General features: G+C 35.6%; 1 protein-coding gene across 4 annotated transcripts in view; it reads left to right on the forward strand.

The window, feature by feature from the left end:
• The window catches only part of AHI1 (Abelson helper integration site 1), an 85,158-nt gene that overhangs the window by 18,075 nt on the left and 44,326 nt on the right, over positions 1-22,757 (forward strand). For all 4 annotated transcript variants that reach the window (XM_059469301.1, XM_059469300.1, XM_059469304.1 and 1 more), the window contains 10 exons: positions 407-547; positions 1,524-1,656; positions 2,649-2,772; positions 4,946-5,175; positions 6,194-6,297; positions 7,105-7,223; positions 10,207-10,337; positions 11,642-11,782; positions 13,644-13,846; positions 21,114-21,231. In XM_059469301.1, the coding sequence (XP_059325284.1) occupies positions 407-547; positions 1,524-1,656; positions 2,649-2,772; positions 4,946-5,175; positions 6,194-6,297; positions 7,105-7,223; positions 10,207-10,337; positions 11,642-11,782; positions 13,644-13,846; positions 21,114-21,231 (1,444 nt within the window). The remainder of the gene's footprint in view (positions 1-406; positions 548-1,523; positions 1,657-2,648; positions 2,773-4,945; positions 5,176-6,193; positions 6,298-7,104; positions 7,224-10,206; positions 10,338-11,641; positions 11,783-13,643; positions 13,847-21,113; positions 21,232-22,757) is intronic.

Consider the following 22,757-nt stretch of genomic DNA (forward strand, 5'->3'; position numbering starts at 1 on the left):
TTTTGTAGTATGAAGGGTGTGCTCACTTTTGTACTATGAAGGGTGATCTGTGGAAGCCTGGTGAGATGTGCGCCCTATCAGTAGTACGATACAATACAGTAGTGGAGTAATTCTGATTTTCACTGACCTTGATAGTTACCAAAAATAGGACATAATCGATCATTTGAAAAATTGTGGTACCATTGGATTGACACAACTTTGGAAGCTTGGATTGCTTTCTGACTCCTGGTTGCTTTAAATTATATTTTGCAATGCAGTTTTCATGTATTAAGCTTTTCCAGTCTCTGTATTCCAGATATAAAAATGCAAGACATTTAAATTAAAGGTACCTTTTAACCTTTTTAGAAATTACATTGTTCACTTTAAAAATATTTTTTCCCGGATACTTATTTTTGTTTGCTTTAAGGTGGGTGCTTCTTTTCACTCTATGGCAGCTGTTCAACAGGAGCAAAGTAATACAGCACTGTCTGAGCTCCAGAGAGAAGGATGTGAACCTTCTTTAGATGAGAAAAAGGAGCCATTTAAATGGTCAAGATTGCCCGGACAGGTGAAGCATTTTTCTTTGAATTTTAAATGAAAAGAATTTAAATATTTTATAAGTATTATGAAGTAAGTAATTAACTGAAATAATTAACAAAGATATTTAACAAAACATAAAAACTTCTTATAGATAGTAGAGGAGGCTTAACCTTAGCAAATATGGTTGATTTAACCATTTTTATACCAGAAGAGTCAGGTATTTTTATCTGCAGAATTCAATAAAAATTTGAAAGAATAAGAAGACAGGAAGCCAGTTCTCAGACTTCAGCTTGATTAGAAATATATTTTCTTAACTTTCCTTTTTGTTCTTTGAAGACATTTTCAAAATATGAAAAAAGAGTTTGCATGGAAGAACCATGTAGCTACTATGGATATTGCCCTTCACCTTAAACTTTGAATTTAGTTTTGGAGAAAAAGCCATTGGGTCAAAAAGAGGTAATATGTTGGGAGAAAGGAAAGGGGTCTAAAATACCAGTTCAGTTTTTTGAGGTGTTTCATCTCTGGTTCTGTCTTTAAAAGTCAAATATTTAAGTACAGATGAGGAATTTTGAAATTGTTGGGTAGAAGACCAAAGGTTTGAGTGCCTGTGGTTGGGTTTCTGAGTTCACACTGCAGTCATTTGGTACTAAAAGATGAGCTTAGGCTCCTTAAACAACCTTGACTTACAGTCTAACTCCACAGCTTACATGACTGATGGTAGACATTTTAAAGCATTTCTTAATATAAAGAATTTATTTCAGTTTTGGTTTTTTTTGAGGTTTTTTAAACATGCTAGTTGTTTGCAATAATGGGGCAGAAAGAGATGCACATTCATGGGGCCTAGGTTGTGCTGCAAAAATGTCTGTTTATAATACATTGAATTTTACTTTGCAATGCCATTAAGATGTTACTAGCCTTTTAGAGCTTGTGCATGTCAGGAGCTATGGGTGTGTTCCCTGCATTGGGTAGTTAATATTCCTACCAATTGTTCCCTGAAAAGCCAGGCTTGCCGCATACCCAACAAGGCCCTGTTTTCCCTGCGAGCTGGAGATCTGGGCTGCTTCTGTATCCGCTTCTCTCACGACGGGAGAACTCTGGCAGCTGCATGTGCAGGAAGGAATGGCTATCCCATTGCTTGTAAGTTTAAATGCATTTTGGCTTTTTGCTTATAATCCATGTATTTGGAAATAAAGATTAAGGGAAGCTAATTTTTAAATTGGGCTTTTTTAGAGTTTCTGGTTTGTAGTTGTGATTAGACTATTGTTCTGTGCATTAAAGAGCATTGAGGAAAATGCTCCTTCTGTGATAGGGCTGGAATTGGCTTTTCCTACATGGTTACGTATACACAGTTTAATAGTATGAAATGACACCATTTCTGCCCAGAGGCCTAATGGAAATACTCAATCAGTTTACAGAAAGAACATAGTTTCTGATGATAATGTTTTTTAAGGGAAATAGCATTTTAAGCACCCACCTCACACACTTATATTAAAAGTTTTTCTTCTAACCTGTCTGGAAAGTTAGATCCTGAAATGTTACCATTTCCAGACAGACTACTGGAAGCCACTCTCTTCTGTGGTCCAGGTCAGTTAAGTACAAACATTCCTTGTAACTCAAATTTTTGACTGCTTCATCACAGTAGCTTCAACTGCATAGTTCTTAAACCTTGCATAAAAGTTTTGAGATTTAGAGAGAGCAGAATTTTAAGTGTACACAAATAAGTGTTTAAATGCAAGGAACAGTAAATCTAGATTCCTTTATTACACAGCCCCATAAAATTATCTCAGTGTTAAAATATTTCTAAGATTGGTCAATTAGTTGTCAAAATTTCAAGGAACCCAACATAATCCTAATCTGGTTCTAATAATTTAATGCAAATGAACTGTTTCTTAAGGGGTAAGACATTTGTGGCACCTGTGAACCACTAGGTGGAAGTAGATACTTGCTGTCTGTTCATATCTAGCAATTATTTCATCCTGTTGCCTCAAAATGAGAAGATAAAGAAAGTGAGTTGATTTATGCTAGCAGAAAATCAGCCTAAGATTAGAATAAACTTTGGCTCTAGTAGATACATCTGTTTGACTGCAAATACTTACAAAACTTTTATTTTTCTATTTCTAATTACCTAGTGTATGAAATTCCTTCTGGACAGTTCTTGAGAGAATTTTATGGTCATCTTAACATAGTGTATGATCTTTGTTGGTCAAAAGACAATCAGTACCTTCTTACTGCTTCCTCTGATGGCACTGTCAGGTCAGTATGATGAGATGTTCTGGCAGATACCATCAGAAATTCAATGTTTTACTACAACCTGTGCTATAATGTTTTAATTAAAAGATTTGGTTACCGTGTGACTAGAAAAATACCAAAATTGTAATTTTGTGAATCAGTTATACTGTATTTACTATTTCTAATATATTTGTATTTGAAACCAAAGCTTTTCCAAAAACCCTAGTGTCTAAATCTACAGTGAAGTAAAAAACCAAAAGAGCTGTTATTTTGAGAAGCTGTTATTTCGAGACAGTTGTAATCTTCTGTTCCTGTAGAAATTGCTGTACTATGAATGCAGTATTAAGTTTGCAAATTTTAACACTAGGCAGGAAATTGAAAGTTTAAGATTCAAGTTATGCGTGTAAATTTACCACACTGCATATATGTATGTTTTGGTTTTTTACACTTGGTAAAGTAATTCGGCTTAAATTGGTGTAAATTAATTTTGATAGTGTTGTTGCTTAAATCAAATCCCCTATAATTACAGTGTACTTGCCTACAGTGTTAATGTTAAAATATTGATCTGCTCAGATTTAAAAACCAAAACTCTCAAAGCTGTGAATACGCGTGGAAATATCATTGGGACACTGTACAATTTTATTGTGAACAACTTCATTGGTTTTCATCAAGCTTTTTAGGTTTTTTAAGCCCTTCAGACCTGTCTATTATTTCTGTTATGCAGCTCAGTAATGGTACAAGCAGTTGCATATACGAAACGCCAGAAGAATTGTTAAATGATATGTTGTGTGTGGAACTGTTTTAGGGGTTTTTTTTCTGCTTGTATGTGGGCATAAAAAGAGTGTGTTGAGAGTTCAGCATGGTTTTTTTTCATTTGGGAGTGGATTATGTAAGAATTTTATATATTGAGATAAATATCAATTTCAGTCATTTATGTTGCCTATAAGAAGGCTGAGCTGTTCCTCAATTCTTGAATTTGTGGCAGTGAGTTGAAACTGCAGTGGTCTGCCTCCTTTTCTCTATACTTTGTGCAGTCACTGTATGAGTTATTAGTTCCTGTATTTGTTGTGAGTTGCCTTCAGCTCCTTAAAAAGTCTCTGCACTCCACTGCTTTAAAGTAATTATCAGTTTATTATTTGGATTATCTCAAACTGAGTTCTAAGTTAACATGAAGGCAAATTGATGAACTTCTGTAAGTTCTTCTTTATACAGTGTTCTGTGTTATCCTCAAGCCTTCCCAGGCTTTAGTTCCACATTATTTGTGAGCAATACAGTTTCATTTTGTTAGATTAAAATCATTCTAAAAAATAGGTAAACTCCTTGTGACCTAATGCATCAAATTGCAGATTAATTGCTGTACTCTAAAGGGTTGCAATTTTGTAATTAAGTCACCTCTGAGTAAGCTTAGAATTCTTCAGCAGCCACTAGATTTGGTTGCCTCACCAGAAGTGGGTGCCACTAAAACCATTCAATAACATTTTGTAACTGAATACTGTGTGTAATGTGCTGCTCACCTGTATTTAGTGATCTGGGTACTGTTTTATTCTTTGTGGACTCATCTTTGGGGGAGGCTCACTAAGAAAATGCATACTATCAAATAGATAACAATAACAAAAATCTGATTTTACATCTATGGTTGGCAAAGGATAGGAAATAGATGAATAGTAAGAAGTGAATTTATTTGATGTAAACACATGAATTCATTATGTGATTCTTGAGATCATGATCACTGTGTGGCTGGTAATTATTATTCTAAAATGTTCTGGGATTATATTTATATTCAGTGGCCCTATATGTTCCTCTATGGCTTTTCTTGTTATAATATTGTTTTAAATGAATTATACAACAGAAGAGCTTAATTTGGTTGTAACTCCTGAAAGAAGGAAACCAATTAATTTAATGGAATTCTTTGTGAGTATTTTAAAATGAGAAATATATCCATTAAGTGAGTAAGTGGTAGTTAATTTTCTTTGAAGACCAAATACTGATTAAAGTAGTAAATTTTTCTTAATTCTTGTTAGAAAGTACCATGTTAAAGGATTAAATAGAGGTGGAATAAATTGGTGAGATAAACAGGTGTTGTTAAGTGTTTGCAAGCATTTGCCTCTAGAACCAGTAGCCAAAAATATGGGCATCATTTATACCTGTGTGTGTGACTGCTTTGTACAGTGGAAAGTCTAACTTTGTTTCCTTTTAGAATGTGGAAAATAGAAATGAAGGCAGCGTCTGCAGTGAGAGTTTTCCCTCACCCTTCATTTGTCTACACTGCCAAGTACCACCCAGTTGCTGACTCGTTGGTTGTGACAGGATGTTACGACTCAGTGATTAGAATCTGGAATACAAATGTGAAAGAAATCCATGGGCAACTGCTACAGGAGCTTGATGGCCATAAAAGTTTCATCAACACACTTTGTTTTGATGCAGAAGGTATGTAATTAATATTGCTTTTACAAATAGTTGTCTTTCCAACTGAAAACCATTTTGAGTGCTACTAGTTTTCTTTACTTCATGGAGATGGTGTGTTCTTCTTCGGAAAAAATTATTTACTGGGAGAATGCTGAGACATTGGGGCAGGTTGCCCAGAGAAATTGTGGATGCCCTGTCCCTGAAGGTGTTCAAGGCCATGTTGGTCTGGGCTTTGTTCTAGGGGAAGGTGTCTCTCCCTATTTCAGGGAGGTCAGAACTAGATCGTTTTTAAGGTCCCTTTCAACCCAAATCAATTGATAAAGAAAACAAGGTGGTAGTAATTAGATTGTGAGAATTTTAGCTCTAAACTGAAGTGGGAAGGTCGTGAACTTTTCAATATTGACAGAGAATAGGAAACACGGAGAGAAAGGAACAGAGGTTTGACCATTGTGAGTCATGTAAATTGATAGGTTGACAGCTGAAAGTGAGGGTTGTACTGAGATGATCTAGTGGAGCAAGAGTCGAAGATGGGTGAAAGTTAAAGCTCGACTTTTTCTAGTATTAGTGACATCATTAGTAGTTAGGTGGTTCATTTTAGTCACTGGAGTAGGTACTACAAAGAGGAAAGCTGTACTTTTATAAAGAATAAATATTTGTGTTTAAAGAATAAGTGTTGGAAAACATTATTTGTTCTAGTTCAAGGTTCCCTTAATGAAAGCATATGTAATCATTGAGCTATCATGTGAAGCTTGTTGAGCTGTAAATGCTCACTTTTAGCTGGTTTTAGAAGATGAATAAGAATGAAAAAAATTAAAGATGTGTTCTGCACCTCAGTTATTTAATGTATATGCTACATCCAGATTGATGGTATCAGGTTATGTCATCCAATATGAGCAAAATGCATTTGCAATGAGTATATTATAGCAAAGAGATGGAAGAATTGGTATTTGCCTATTCACAAAAATGAGAGAACAAAAGATTGGTTTTTTTCTGTATTGTTTTGTGGATGATATTTTACTCATAAGACATTATTTCTCAGGACACCACATGTTCTCAGGAGATAGTTCAGGACTAATAATAGTTTGGGACACACCTGTCAAAGGAAGTTCTCCACACCTTTTTCACCACTGGAAGGTCAATCAGGTAAACAGGTTTCTTAACTAGCATTGTAATTTTTATGTGTACTGTTCCAAACCTAGTTATCTTATTTGAATTAAATTTTTTTTGATACATTACCTTTTGTTTAACTGCAGAGATGTATTTTCTTTAAAAATTGGCATAGAAGAACTGATACAATGTTCAGTGATTCACTGACTTAATTTTTTAAAATTGTTTTGCAACTTAATTGGATTGGTCACTGGAGCAGGCTCCCAGGCAGGTGATCACACCACCAAGCCTGAGAAAATTCACAAGTATTTGGACTGTCAAGGTACATGGTGTGATTCTTGGGTCTGTCCGGTGTAGGGCCAGGAGTTTGTCTTTGATGTTCATAGCGGGGCCCTTGCAACTAAGGATATTGTAGGATTCTGTGATTCTGTATTTTTTTAATATATGTAAAACATGAAAATACTTGAGATTTGATAAAACTTTTTTAACAGGTAAATACTTTGTTCTCTAGACACAAAAATAAAATAGACCACAGGCTCTAAAAAACACATTTGTTCATACCTTAGAGCCCTGATGTTCAGTCAGCATTTTTGTCATCAGCTTAATTTTTTTAGAAATTCAGAAATTTGAAAATTCAGTCACAACAGAATCTGCCTCATGGTTCTAAAAAGTTGATGTCTAGGATGTAATGCTTTAATATAGGAACAAACTTTTTCCTTAACCAAATAAAATTAATTGAGTAGAAAAATAGTAATGCAAGAGAAAAATGTGCAATAATGTATAAAAACATGAGTTTTAAATCACAAAGTTATATAATTTTCTGTATTTTCCATTCTTCCGTAGGAAATAAAAGAAAATGATATTAAAGGAACACCAGTAAATCATTTGGAAGTGCATCCAAATGGAAGGCATTTATTAATCCATGCCAAAGACAGTACCCTGAGAATTATGGATCTCAGAATGTTGGTATTTTTGGTGACTAAACGTGTATTTCCTTTGTTTTAAAATTTACATGGGGAAATAAAATACCACAAAGGTATTGGTTGTGTAGCTGGGGAGAAAAAAGATGTCCTAATAATCAAGGATAGAAATGTTAGGGTTAGGAAATTTGTTTCAAAACACTGCTGTGTTACATTTTGGGTGATATTGAGTAAGTCTTTGGGTGATATTGACTAAGTCTTTTAGAGTAGAATATCTAAAATTTCCTAGATTCCTTGGGAGCCTAAAATGGTATGAAGAATACAATGTTAGTCTTCTAAAGATTGAAATCCCTTTTAAAATGCAATCTGGGCATGAAAAGAACTTGGAAGTGGTAATATTTGTGTGGTAGTTTTGCATTTTTAAGACTCTGGGAAGGATATTTTGATAATGAAATGGAAATGATTATCATCATAAATGCTAAAAAATGTAGTGATGTACCTTTTATGATTTATTAAGCAGGCTGTGAGATAGTTTTGCAGTTTATGATGATTTTCTCATTTTTAATTGTTATAAACATGATTTTTTTAATGACAAACAAAAATAACAAGCAAGAGGACTATAGACTCACTTGAAGTTGGTTTTGGAGGGTGACCAGTTCAACCCAACAATCAAATCACAACAGCATGCTAGTCAGAGCCTTATACTATTGGATTTTTAACATCTTGAAGGATGAATATTCTACAGCTTCTGTGAGCAACATGTTGTAGTGTTCATTCACCCTCAAAATAAAATACTTTTTTCTTATTTTTAAACAGAATTAGCTATATTTCAATTGATGGCCATTCCCTCTTGTCCTTTAATTGGGTGGGAGTGAGCAGAGTCTCTCACCAACCACTTACATATGTAGATAAGATGCACTTGAACATTCTGTTCTGGAAAGTCACATTAAAGATATGAACAACTTTTCTAAAATGTTTCATCCTTAATTTGATAGGTTTCTTTCTGCCCCTCAGCACACAGAAAACCCCTGGAGGTATTTAATAGATGTGTAGATGTGGCCCTTAGGTATATGGTTTAGTAGTGGATGGGACAGTGCTGTGTTAACAGTTGAAGTTAATGATCTGGAAGGTCATTTTGAAATTAAGCAGTTCTGTTATTGTCCTGGATCGAATGTTTGAGCTGGCTGAGGACTCTACTGTATTATGGTGCGGTGCACATTTCTCTTTTTCTGTAACTGATAAAATATAATGACCATGCTAGAAGCTGAACTATCCACTCAGTCAAAGGAAGAAATTGCTGGATTAAGAGAGGGAACCTGTTTTTTTTTAGGCCAGTGTTCTTCTGTTGCTCCTCTTTCTAAAACGTGCAGACAGTTTTATTTTGAGAGGGAAACATGGGCATGCATATTAATCTTTAAGAAAGGGTTTAATATGGGGTGCAATTTCACAATTATTTTAAGCAAATTTATCCATTGGTTGTACAATCTCCTGCAATCTCCCACACCTTTGGCTGTGTATTCCTAGCATTTCTTTTTTATCATTTCTAGAGGTCTTCTGATGTGGGGTAAGTCAGATCAGTGAGCTGATCCGACTAAAAATTAGCCTACAAATACAAATGATTAATTTTCATTTTATTATCAACTCTTTGATCCAATTTATCTGATAGCTGCCCAAGAGAAGAAATGAGGGAGAGCCTGGGAAAATAAGGGTGGAGAGGACACCACCAGGACTTCTACTTTGACCACAGCCCACAGTTACATTGACTTTTAAGTCTATCAATAAACCACAGGGTCAGATACCCAGCAGTGATAATTTTACACGTCAGCATTAACTGTTCATTCCCTGCATGAGAAAAGAGGGGGTGGAGGTCACAGATGAACACAATTCATTTTGATTGACAGCTGGTTGCTCTTAACTTACCTCTTTCAACTTGCTTTTTTGATCTTTTTGGATAATACTGCTGTCCTGTCACTTAGGTATGTGATCAGGGATTTTGTTTTAGTTCAGCCCTCTCCTTAGGGTTTCATATGAAGGTTAGTTTTACATCTTGCAGGGCTCTTCTCATGACATCTCAGAGATACTATCTTTCTTATTCATACAGCTAAAACTCTTATTTGGACTAATATGGAACTCTTATTTGAGCTAATATTGCTGTTCGATCATCTAGGATATATTTATTTGGAATATTGTTTGAAATAATTTTCCTGTAATATTAAATGCACTGTACTTCTCCCAGCATACTTTCATTGTTCTTGCAGTAGCAAATGTGAAATAATGCTGTCTTCTGTCCTTGAGGCTATGATGGCCTATTGCTGTTCTTCTTGCCTTAAATTCTGCATTGTAGTACTGCTGCTGGGTTAGTCTCCATGTTGAACTTCGACATCTTTTTTCCAGGCTATGCCTCTTTCAAGCTGATTTATCTTCTTTCCATCCTTTTGTGGATTCTCTCTTACTTGATGCAAACAGACTTTGACAGTAGATCATTATTACCGTGCTGACCAATAGTGTTTCACTGAAAAAAGATTAGGATACCTAAGCTGAAAAATAATATCGAACATTTATAGTAATTCAGCATTTATGTCTGAAATTTGGTGATTCTGCTGCTGGTTTCTGATCAAGGAGACATTAGTCTGAAGAGTGCTGCTGCATAGGTGTAATCATTCAAGCTCAAGAAGCATCATGAAAACTTTTCTAACAGAGCTTGGTGTAATTGTGCTAATCTCCCTGTTTTTTTGCAAAGCCCAGGATCAAGATAGTGCAAATTACTGCATCTTTATCTGTTGTCTAGATCTGAGGGTTTCCTTTTTCTACTGAAAGACAAGGATGTACATTTTTATCTATACTGTCAGGTGCAGTGTGAAGGTTAGGGAAAATAAATACTTCATTCTGCAAAAAGTGTGTGCTTACATATGTATTTGAGATGCAAAGTTTACTGATTTTTCTGAGAAATAGAGGGGGAACTGAGAATTAAAAAGTTATATTGTCTATTCTGAATATATCTTCTATATTTGCAAACTTTTTTTAGCTTGGCAACAAAGAAATATGTAGGTGCCACAAATTACAGAGAAAAGATTCACAGCACCTTAACACCATGTGGTACGTTCCTGTTTTCAGGAAGTGAAGATGGAAAGGCTTATGTTTGGAATCCAGAAACAGGTAACTAATCATTTTATGGGCTTAAGCCAAATTGTCAAAGCTGAGGGGGAAAAGATTTTTTTAAGGTTTATCGGAACACTTTTGATATGGAATGAAACTTTGGTAAGATGTTCTTAAATCCTGAAGCTTTAGCTCAACCTTCTAAATAGCTGTTATTAATCTCTGAGATTTAATTCTCTAGAGGAAATTAGTAGGGGTAATATTTGTAATATCCAGCATGACTGGAGCACCTGAGGCTCAGCTTTTTTGTACTGCAGCTCTTTACATGTGGTGAGGATCTTAAGATGGAATGCACAAAAATGTTTTAGGTCAGGTAAGTTTTTCTGTTGTGTTGTTTAGATTTGAGAATGAGGCTCTTGTGCTGAACCACTTCATCTCTGTGGTGGGTGGTCAGAGACTGAATATTTTTGGTGTGTGGTATATAAGACTTCACTGTGAATTAGTCCCCAAGCCAAGGAGTTTCAAAATAGCTACCAAAATCTTTCTGAAAAAATGTGACAAAAATGTAGGGTAGAGTTTCTTGTACAGGAGGTAAAAGAGATGAAAATAAGAGCAGAAAGTAGCAGAATACCATTTTGGATTTGATGACATTATATTCTGTCTGTAATTGTAATTTATATAGTATTTTTAAATTAAAAAAGTTAAATATTTTGAAACTGGCAGGATAACTAACAGTTCTGCTTTGAATTTCTTTCCATGTTTCCAACTATGTTAACTTGAATCTCTGTCACTACATAATTTGCCTGAAAACTTTTTAAAAAGTACAAAAATAAAAGGAAGGAGGAACTTTGTTATTCGTATGTTTTTATTGGATTTTGACTTTTGTTTCCACACAGTATTTGCATTTATAGTGCCATCAGCTGAAGAGCTAATTTTATTTATATTTTTAATAATTCTGTCCTCAACTTTCACTCCTGTTACCAGTGTTATATAGCTGAGATCCACAGCTAAGATGCCTATCTTTGTACAATGCAAGCACAAACAAATACTGTGGAACGCCACCTTTCCAGAACGTGCTTATCAGAACGAGAGAACTCATCTAACCTGGTGCATCCTCCTCTGGCATTTCCTGCAGCTATCGCAACAGCACTAACTTTTCTGACATACTGAATAACTTAAAAGCTTGCAATATTTCCTTTGTCCTATGCCAAAATACAACTTTTCAATCAGGAAATTGACTGAAGAACATTTGTTTACAGTGGCAAACATTGTAGTAATACAATATTTAACCAGCTCTTATTCTGCTGTATTGAATGTTTCAAATATTTTTCCATGGCATTAATAAACTTACTTCACTTCTGCAGGAGATCAGGTGGCCATATATTCTGATCTCTCCTTCACATCTCCACTTCGTGATGTTGCCTTTCATCCACACGAGCACATGGTGTCTTTCTGTGCCTTTGGTCAAAACCATCCAATACTTGTATACATTTATGATTATAAAGGTACAGTACAAATTTTCTTGGTACTCACCTGTAAGTATTTTATTTTTAGAAGCAATTTGTTAGTATTTGTACTTCTTTTGAGAGGAAAAGAAAACAGTCATTTGATGATAATGCATATCTTTTTTTCTGGGAGATACCAAAACTGAATTGAACATGATCCTGCACTACCTGTTCTATGTGATGCTGCTTTAAGCATCAAGCATTTTGGCCCAGCCAAAATCACCAGAGGTCCCTCAGTTTTTTTGTGTTTCCCACTGTGTGATTTTTGCAGCACTTTATCATATATAGGCAGCCTTATACAAAAGCCCTTTTTGCAGTATCAAGGTAGATTATGAATCCAGAAAATACAATTATTTGGAAAGCCAATTAGTAGCTTAATTGGAATCTGAGTATTTTGTGCCAGCTATGTTACAAAATAATGTTGAGGAGCTGTATAGAAATGGATGAGAGTGTATAGACTTCTGATAAGTAGCTGTTATAGCTGTGATGTCATTATGTCAGAGATGTGTTTGTTCCCCATGTCTTATTGAAGAGAAGATAGTAATAAATGCTAACTTAGAATTTTTGGTATACAAAATAAAATTCAGATTGTCCTTCACAGGCTTTTTTGATAGTTGTGTTCATATAAGGACATTTTCATCTAGGGAGTTAATGTGTTAATATGGATTATGCAGTTATTTTTTGTATTAATTATGTTTGCAGGGGACATAGATCTGTAAAATTGATCCTGTCTTTATGTACTGGCTTTTTAAGTGACATGTAGTAATAGGATTACTCATATAAAATCTCAGTGTAGGTTATCTGTTGAATTGGTTAACTTTTACAGGAACATTAAGTGGAATGACTTTGCAATCAATATTCAGTGCTATATTCAATTAAGAAAGATATTGGTATTGTAAAAAACAATATGATTTTGGGGGGTGAAGGGTTTCTTCAGAATTTTTTGATGAGCAGTGAGTCTAAAAAACTTAACATAGTAGTTTGAAATATATATATATATGGGCATACACATTTTGAGACCACACAGCACAATCGTAGTTATTTGTGTCTTCTGACTGCCCAACTGCTAACAATAAGACTTTTCAGAGATTGTAGTCTTTTATTTTTTTTTGTATTATTAGTTACTATCTTTATGTTCCTTTTTTGGTTAAAAGCACTCTTTTTTCTTTCAGAAAATAGTCATACTGCCACAGTGTTGAAAGAGTTAAACATATAGTAATACTAATTTTAGTCACTCACACAATTTTTAAGACTCTGACAGCATGTGTTTTAGATACACCAACAGTTTTATTAATGTCCTGGGCAGAACTTCCATGAAGAATTCTTCTAACCTTTGTTGGCTTGAGACCATAGTACAAAAAATTGCAAAAGTCAACTTGTCAGTCATTGTGTCCTGTGCCTGGATAATATGTCTGTCAACTTATGAAGTACTGCTCAGGCATCATAAACTCACTTGAACTAGGCTGGAAAAAATGTGAAATGTCCCCAGCTTGAACTCAGTGCAGGCTTTACAACTTCATTGCCCTTGAAAAATTTTCTCTTCCCACTCTTTTCCCCCCACCAATGCCATATTTCTGTATGAGGAACACTATTGTTTATAAGCAATACAAAAATACCAGTTCTGTATGAGAGATTACTAAATCAAATAACTGAAAGTGTGATCAAAAGCATTAGGGGGAAAATGGGGTAGTAAGGGGAAATTTTCATGTCACTTTCAGGTTTTCCCAATAGTACTGTTGGTACAGTTTTTGATGGTATTTGACTGAAGACATGGCTGGCAAAATGACTGTGATCCTTCCATTTTTGTTCCCATGGCAATGTAAGGCTTCACCTGAGACATTAATATTGGTTATTTCTACAGTTGCTCAACAGGAAGCTGAACTTGTAAGAGATCTTAGTTCATCACTTACCACAGCTGCACCAAGGGGGCCACACTTCATTGGCAGTTTTTCTGAAATTCCTGTGCAAAAAAACTCAGTGATGTCTCCAGCAGATCAGTTTGTCAGTGTTGCAAGAGCATCAATGAGAATGCAGAAGGTGAAACAAAAACTTGATTCTGTTATGGTAAGTCAAATTTAATTAATTTCAGAAATATAGTCTTCCCATATTCTGGAACTGGTATACTTAAAAAAACACATATGTATTATCATGGCATCTGGTCTTTAGAAATGAATACATCTGTCACTTATACTAATGCAGGTATAAGTAGCTCTTAAGAGCAATCATAAAAAACCTAATTCTGTTTTTTAAGTACTGATGACAAGGGATTTTTTTTTGTGCTGGTGCCCATGGCTGTTTGTCCATTTATGTGAAATCAGGGATCCATAGATCATTATGGTTGAGATTCCTATCCACCTTAAAAACTGTATGTGGCATAAATGCTAGGGGTTTTAGGGAGCTGCAGGGCAGGGAGGAGAGCGTGTCCTGTGCTGGGCACAGCTGTTTCAAGGCAGCTCATTGAAGAACAATATGGAGCAACTGCACAACTGAAACTGGAACCAGGCAGAATATGGCACCTCTGAGAAAAGAGACTTAACAAAGGTCAGAACCTACTAGAGACAGGAAACACCACAGCAGAGGAGAAATGCAAAGGAAAACGTGTCGGGACGCAAGTGAAGATACAGGAGGAGGGATGCGCGGAGTCATGTGAAATGAGGAGATATGAAAGAAGACACAGAAGGAAGCAGGAAGGTGATGCAAGAGACTCAAAACAATGCAGAAATGGAAATACTAGGGAAATAACAGAGTAGGCTTGAAGGGAAAGACAGGAGATACACGAGGACATGCAAAAGAAAACACACATGATGGTACATCTCTGACCGTGTTGCAAACAGTGGAAGAATCCATGCTGGACAGGTGCAATCCCCAAGGATGTTGGGTGGTGAAGGATCCATATTAAGCAGTTGAAAAGAGCAAGAAAAAAGAAGAGTCAAAAAGGCAAGTCACTATGCACTAGTCTCACTCTACTGCCCCACCCTTCCACTGCCTTTCCAAGGGGACTGAGTGTAATGTAATGTCAAAATTAAGGAGACTGGGGATTAGAAAGGAGAAAAAAGAGGTGCCTGAAGTGGAGACAGACAAAAAGGGATGAAAAGTGTTTTCTTTGGCTGGGTGTTTTACTCTTTGTCTTGTTTCTCAGTACTCAAATTGGTAATTAAACTTTTGTAATTGGCAATAAATTTAATTAAGTTAAATTCCCCAACTTGAGACAATTTTGCATGCAACAAGGATGCAGAATGTTCCTGAATAGCACTGTGAAGTTATAATTACTTTTCACAATGACATGAACCACATTTGAGTTTGCATTTACTGTTTTTCATTTTGAAGTACTTTTGAGTGCGTGTAGATTTTTTTAAAATGTAGTTTTAGGTTTTGTCTGCATTAATAACTAGTGAATCACAAAAGAAGCTGATGAGTAGATGAAAGTTGTTGTTGCTGGGGTTGCTCTAACTACTGTCATCATGCTTTAGGGGTTTTACTTTGGATTAGATTCATTCTGGTTCCTTGGCTTTGGCATCCCCATTAGGCCTGAACTTTGAAACTGTCTGGAAGAAAGCTATCCTACAGACCTTCATACAGACCACAGATTTCTGAACTGTGAACTCCCAGTGAACCCCTTCATGAAACAGCACACGGTAGCTCTCATGAATAACACTAGTATGCTGCTTCTACCTTTCAATTACGTGTGGCCTGACACGAGGAAGCAAACCTTGTTTCTACTTTCTGCTCATTCTGTTCTGCTCACCTACAAAGTGAGTGCTGGTGCTGTTAAGTTGTTTATGAGAGAAAGGCACAACATGGAGAGAATGGAGCGTGTAGCCTTGTGTCTGGGACAAGTATTCCAGGAAGATACTCCAGGATAAATTTTTACTGTTCTGGATGTCTGGCCATATGAAGAAAATGATGGGGTTAGAGAGTTTATGAGAACCTTTATCATTGCAACTCTTTAGTCCCAGATTAACCAGTAGTTCTGGACTGTGGAAGACAAATCTGGTTTAGCAGAAGCATCTACAAGTTCCATGTTCCTGTGTGACTAGATAAAATAGGTAAGCCTACAACTGTGTTTGAAAGAATAACTTTCAGCCACTGGAGTTTTGTAACACTAGATTTCCATTGACTAGTTTGTGATGAGTAAGTCCACTGTGACCAGAGTAATGATCAGTGCTTTTGACAGCATCCTCCAAGCCCTCTAGCCACATGGAAGAGGTCCAAAAGTTCATCCGAGTCTTCTCCCTGTGTGAGTTTCCAAACAGTACAGGATGGTGGTTTAAAGCATGGACATCCAGTTTGATATCTGTCACATAGCAGTAGTAATTATGAACACTGAGAGTGTTTCCTTGCAGGACTTTATGACCCACTGAGATATGGGGGAGGAGATTTCTTTGAAAGGAGTCTTGAGGCTGATCTTTTCAGTGATCCAACATGAGACTCAGGTGACAGTGGTAGATACTTTTCAAGCTGGCATGGGATAATTTTTTGCATGTTGCCGCAGTATTGCCTGCCTGATTATCACATTTTGGACAGCCCCAGAATAAAATATACAACATAAAACTTCAAATTTCTATTAATTTGTAATTGAGAATTAGTTTTTAATGTGTATGCAATTCTCTTTCCCATATGAGATATGATGCATGTATGTGAGTACTGGCTTTGCTGGAAGGCTTATCAGAGTTGCATGCTCACATGAATGGTGTGCTAAAGTGTTTGTCAAAGTAGAACTCTTAAAAGTGGCCACTCAGCCACATGTGTGAGAATGTGCTAATATTTCTGAGAATGACAAGTGAAAATGGAGAAAAATGAAACCACATGTAGGATGGCTTGCTGCACTGTGGTCGAGTTGGAACATTAAAAATCCAAATGAGAACACGGGTGTGTTACCTTGTATGTATTTCACAGAATCATAGAATATTTTGAATTGGAAGGAACCTCCAGAGATCAAGTCCACCTCCTGGCACTGCACAGAACCAACCCCAAGAGTCACACCATGTGCCCAAGAACATTGTTCAAATACTTCTTGAACTCTGTCAGGCTCGTGATGTGACCACTTCTCTGGGAAGCCTGTTGCAGTGCCCAACCACCCTCTGAATGAAAAAATTTTTCCTCATATTTAACCTAAACTTTCCCTGACACAACTTGAGGCCATTCCCTTGGGCCCTGTCACTGGTCACCCCAGAGAAGAGAACAGTGTCTGCACCTTCTCTTCCCCTCGTGAGGAGGCTGTAAGTGCACTGAGGTCTCCCCTTCTCAGGCTGAACAGACAAAGTGACCTCAGCCACTCCTGGTACAGCTTCTCCTACTGGCCCTTCACCATCTTTGTTTCTGTCCTTTGGACACTCTCTAATAGTTTAATGTCTTTCTTACATTGTGGCACCTGAAACTGTGCAAGGCATTTAAGGTGAGGCCGCCCCAGTGCAGAGTAATCCTGGTCTTTGGATCATGTTTGCATGCCCTTGTCACAGACATGTGGGAAATACCATGTTGGGACAAGCATGGTGGCAGCACACCTTGCAGACCTGGCCTAAGGTCACACCTGGAGTCATGTTTTATGAGACAAATGTGCTGGAACAGACAAATAGCAAATCTGCCAACGTGGGTGTTTCTGGTTTTCACACGTGTCAACAGCATACTGAATTTAAAACTGAAAAATTTAAAACTTTAGAACTTTAAAACTTAACAGCTACTGGATTTAAAACTAAAGTGTAGAGTTTAGAGTTCTGTGACTTAGGTACGGATTGGAAAATGTACTGTCAATACATTACATTTGGGTTAAGCTAGATAGAGAATACTCTGATCCCATATAAGATTGGGTTCTTTGTCTTATGACCCATGCCCCCTTTCCAGATCCTGTTAGAGCCAATAATTTTTTTTATTTTTGTTTTTCTTCCTTTTACCTAAACTTGAACCTTAACAAATTATAAAGTTTCTTCTCTTCTGCAGCATTGCCATTCTTAGCCCAGAAATTAGAACAAAGAGTTGATTATTGTGCTAAAGCTTTAGCAATTCACAAAAACTAAGACGTTTTGATACAAATGTAAAAATTAATTTCTGTGTGAAACCAGAATGCAGAATTAGCTTCATTTCCAAGTAGAGAAATTACAGAGTAGTGAATCTTTGCATCAGTTATTTGTCTCTGCCTCAAGGAACTAATACTAATGCATGATTCTGTTAATGGAGGTTTTTGATAGGAAAACATTTAATTCATCTCTGGCTCTTGGAAGTGCTTATAAGTAACATTTTCATTCAATGTTACTATTTATGTTTTTTTAGTTTCGCTTCCATCTAGCAGTAAAAAAAACCAGTTTGTAACTGTCCATAACAAGGGGATGATACATGTTGTGTAGGTATGGAGAGAAGAGCTTTCTTTGAAGGTGTAGTATTCTAGCTCTGAAATTTGCCTTTTAGATGTCTGACACCTTTGTGGCGCTTACAAATAGCATCTGTAAATACTCTGTAATACTAGTCTTGGAATCAATTACATGTTGGCTGCTTTATCTCTCAATATATGCTTTTGCCACATTGTCAGGTCTTAGAGCATTCTATTTTTTTGTCTCATGCAATTCACTTTTAATGTGAAAACTAGTTTCAGTGAAAGTGTGTATTTGCATAATTTGCATAGATCTGCCCTAACCCAGAAAAGAAAATGCAAATCATCTTTTTTTAAGCCTGGCAAAAATTACATAGGTATCTTGATTGTGATGGAAACAATAAGAATGTTTTAACTCTTAGTTTTGCTCAATTTACAGTAGTAGTAAACTGTGTCTCTGATAAAGCTGTGGTTCATGCATGAAGAAAGCAGAGCCTGTTGTGAAAAATAAGTAAATTCATGGTTGGCTATCTTAGCCAGCTTTGCTCATTGTTATGAAGATATTTAGGAATGATTTCCCACAGCCTGTATTTAAAAAAAAAAAAAAGTAATTTGGTTCTGTGAATCGTCTTATGTCTGCCTGTTGTAGGATAATTATTTTTCATAGAACAGTGTACTTCACCTGGGAGCAGTTGTGCTTGAATCACAACTCCTCACTTATTAGCTGAGTGCTTCCCATTTCTGTTACAATGTTGTGACTTTTTTTCCTCCTTGGGCCTCTTAGAGATTTAAATAATACTTAAGAGCTAGTGGCAGAAAGGTCACTAAAACTCTAGTTTTGTCTGTGCTTTGGATGGGGAGTCTTTTATTGCTCACCTGAATTCAGCTTCCCTGCCATCAAGGGGAGGTATAAATCACTTCCTGTAAGACTACTTAAAACTTAGTTTTTAATATCTTTTTTATTAAAAAGGTTTTCCTCTTGTTTTTAAGGCCTTGGACAGAAAAGAAGTACTCTAATGGAACTTAGGCTGCATTTTAGAACAGGTGATTTTCTTAAATCCTCAGGACTGCACATTCAGCCCTCTCTTCTGTTTGTCTTGTTGCATTTTATTTCAAAGCACAATACTTGGCAGGTATACAGCTGGAAAATAAAGAGAAGTGAATTTACTGTTGCACAGGAATAATTTACATAGAGTTCCAAATCCCTGGTATAATTTGTTCAAGGACCAGAATCAAGACAAGCTTAGCTTTATAATTCTTCCTTCCAGGATGAACTGGGGAGGCATCTATTAAGTGTTAGTTTTCAATAGTTTGTTCTGTCCTGTTAAACTTGATTTCCAAAGGCCAGTATATTCAACCTTTCTTCATTTCCTGGTGTTATCTGAAATCTAATTTTTGATAGTAAATTTGAAAGAGAGTTCCATTAAAGTATTTGACTGGAAAGCCTCTGTTTGTCTTGTGGTGTACTGTGCACTTAGCAATAAATTCATGCAAAGGGGAGATCTTCTCATTTATCTAGGGAAAAAGGCTCTCCCTAGAGTTTACAGTGGATTAAAGAAGATGAAATACTGGAAGCTGAGATCAAAACATTTGCAGAACAGATTATTTTTTCTGTATTTGAGTAAATATGTATGCTAATGGCTTTCCACCATTCTTTTGTATAAGGGAAAACTTTATATTAATGAAGCTTGCTTGCATATGTAAATGTAAGAAAAGCAGATTGATTTTATTGTTGCAGTTGTTCAAAAAAACAGGCTTCCATTCTGATAACATTTCCCAGCTACTGCTTACTAGCATTAATTTAGATTTGTATACTGTAGTAAAATCTAGTAGGTTTAATGCTTTTTTGAAATCATGTTCAATGAATTAATCTGATTTTTTATCTTACTTTTCTTTCTGTCAGCTTTGGAGTATAGTCATTACAGTTGTGCACTTTTGCTGCAAGATTCCTTGTTAGTCAAAGATAATTTTTGTATAAACTTCCCACATTATAATGAAATCCATATTCCTGCACAAAAACCAGACACATCAAGATGGTCAGGTGTAGTGGTGCAGAGGATTTGGTGGCAGATACCCTCTGGCCCAGTCAAGTAATTCAACACACATTTTTATTGCTAAATTACCTGCATTTCAGGTAGTTTGCCAATACCCAAATACTATGCATTATTGAATTGAATAATAAATATTGAATTAGAGAGAGAATATTTTACAAATATTTTACAAATATTTTATTCAAGGCGTGTTTTTCTTCTGCCTTGGCTTTGGTGTATTAAGGCAGTGAAAATATATTTAACAAACAGTAAAATTCTCATTTGGATCAACCAAAAACTTGAGATCATTAAATTTTTTTTTCATAGACTGTATTGGATAATATTACAAGAGTAAAGTTTGGGAAGGGCTTTTGTTTTGTAATAGTTGTATGTGTGTGTATATATATATAGAAAGTCCATAGGAAAATGGATTTTAACTACATTGTCTTTGTTGCTATGGAGATTAGGACTGGAATTATATTATGTGTGATTTAAATGTAGGAAGTTCCTAGGATTTTGGTGTTTATTGCTTTACAGAAATCAGTTCTGTGCTAGGATCGGTTTAAGATTTTTTTTCCTATAGTGGAGTATCTATTCATGGATGTAGTGTAGTTTGAGTACTCAAAAATGAGAAATTATTTTACACTTATAAGTTTATGAGCATATATACATCTTGTTATGTTTGTACAGGAAGATGCAACAAAATGCTGGTTCAGGCAATTCTGTTTCATTGTTTGCATTGCTTGAGAGTTAGTATTCATATATAAACACGCAATTGAGTTTGTTGCTGTGCCAGTAATTTTTCCAAGTCTGTATCTCCAAATACTAAGAAAAAATAAATATTGAAGTTGTCAGTCTTCATCGACTTGAGCTTTAATTTTTTTTTCCTGGAATTTAATAGTTATTTACAGTAAACACATATTTCTCTTCTAGCTATTGCATCAGTAAGTGACCCAGGAAATTACACTTCACTTTCTGATTTGTCTTCCTATTACAGGCAAACTCAAATCTCTTGCTTCCTGCACCATCATCTCTGTCACCACACTCCAAGCTAAGGCTGTCGGGTGCTCTGAGTCTTCCACTGAATCCTCTGTATTCTTTCACTGCTGAAAGTGGTAAGTTTCTATATTTCTTCACTCTTTGTACAGAAGGGGTGATAACTTCTATGAGAATTTTTTTATTTTCTGCCTTTTAAAATTTTGCTGTGCAACTCTTTCAGGGACTAACCCAGTTTTGTTATATGTGGTACTGTTTAAGTCCAGTGTGATACAGTCCAATGCTGATGCATGTTTCTTTGTAAAATTTTTCTTTATTTAAGCTGTGCACCTATTTATTAGTGCTGTAAATTCATAGAAGAGGATGAGATTGCTAGCTTTTCTTAATTTAATATTTTGATAATATTTGAATGCTTACTGAAGTATCTTAAACATGAGCATTCAAAAAGAATAGGATTTAAAAGCATATATACTACTACAAAACCTTAGTGCTTGATAGTCTATTTGCAGTTGGTTTTAATCTATTTTTAGATTTTTTTTTTTCCGTAAAGATATTTTATATTAAAAGATTTGGAGAAAAAGGTAAGCAATGCAATTATGTACATTTGTGATGCTTACTTTCCTAATAATATCTGTTTCATTGATAATCACAGTATTTAATAATAAAATTTATAATTTCATGCCATTTTTTCTGGGCACCTGTAAAATAAGACAGAAAATTGGCACCTTAATTTCAAAGTGTTTTTGTTTTGTATCCTTGAGAGGAGTAGAAAGAATTCCAGAGGGAGGGTGGAATATATAATGAAATAAAAACACGTAATAGAGATTTAAAATGTAGATAGTAAAGATAGGAATAATCTCTATAATTATATAGAATTATCTCCTAAAGGCAGACAATTTTTTTCACAAATGAAGTTATGATTACTTTTTCTGAGCAGCTGGGGAAATGGTCCTTAGCATGGTCTAAAAGATAGACCGCTGGTCTCAGAATCACTTTTAGTCACTAATTCACAATGCAAATGGCCATACACCAGTTAACTTCAGTATTTTTATTGTCTACCTAAACAAAAGAGCTTGGAACCATAATAATATTCATCTGTTGCTAATGGATACATGTTATTTCCACTGTGTATGAATCTCACAGAGGCAGTAGAACACATATGCTTACAAATTTTGAACACTTAAAGTACGTGGACCAACCCTTTAAAGAACATTAACATATGCTTTTAAGTCGTTCTACATGGCTATTCCTAGTATTGCTTAAACCAAGTAATTCTGTTTTCTTGAATTTCAGTTTATGCAGAAGCACAGATAAAAATGTTGATGGTGACTTCCTAAGTAGCATGAGGGAACATAGGTGTATGTTACAGCTGTGTATGAACACTCTGTGGTTTTGTTTCCAAAGCTGATCTCTACTTCCAGGATGATCCACAGGTACAGGAAAGTATTTATACCAGGGAAGCATAGTAAAATAGGAAACATAGTTAAGAAGAAGCCATGTGAACAGGAATATTTTTAAGGGAAAGCAACCATAAAAATACTAATGGGCCACAATTAAAATAGATTTTTCTATAAGAAAATATTTTAAAATTGTGAAATACTTCTCTGTCGTTTTGTGGGCCTCCAGGTTGTTCTATTGTGGTAGA

The sequence above is a fragment of the Ammospiza nelsoni genome, chromosome 3 (assembly GCF_027579445.1).
Source record: "Ammospiza nelsoni isolate bAmmNel1 chromosome 3, bAmmNel1.pri, whole genome shotgun sequence".
In the NCBI taxonomy this organism is placed as follows: Eukaryota; Metazoa; Chordata; class Aves; order Passeriformes; family Passerellidae; genus Ammospiza; species Ammospiza nelsoni.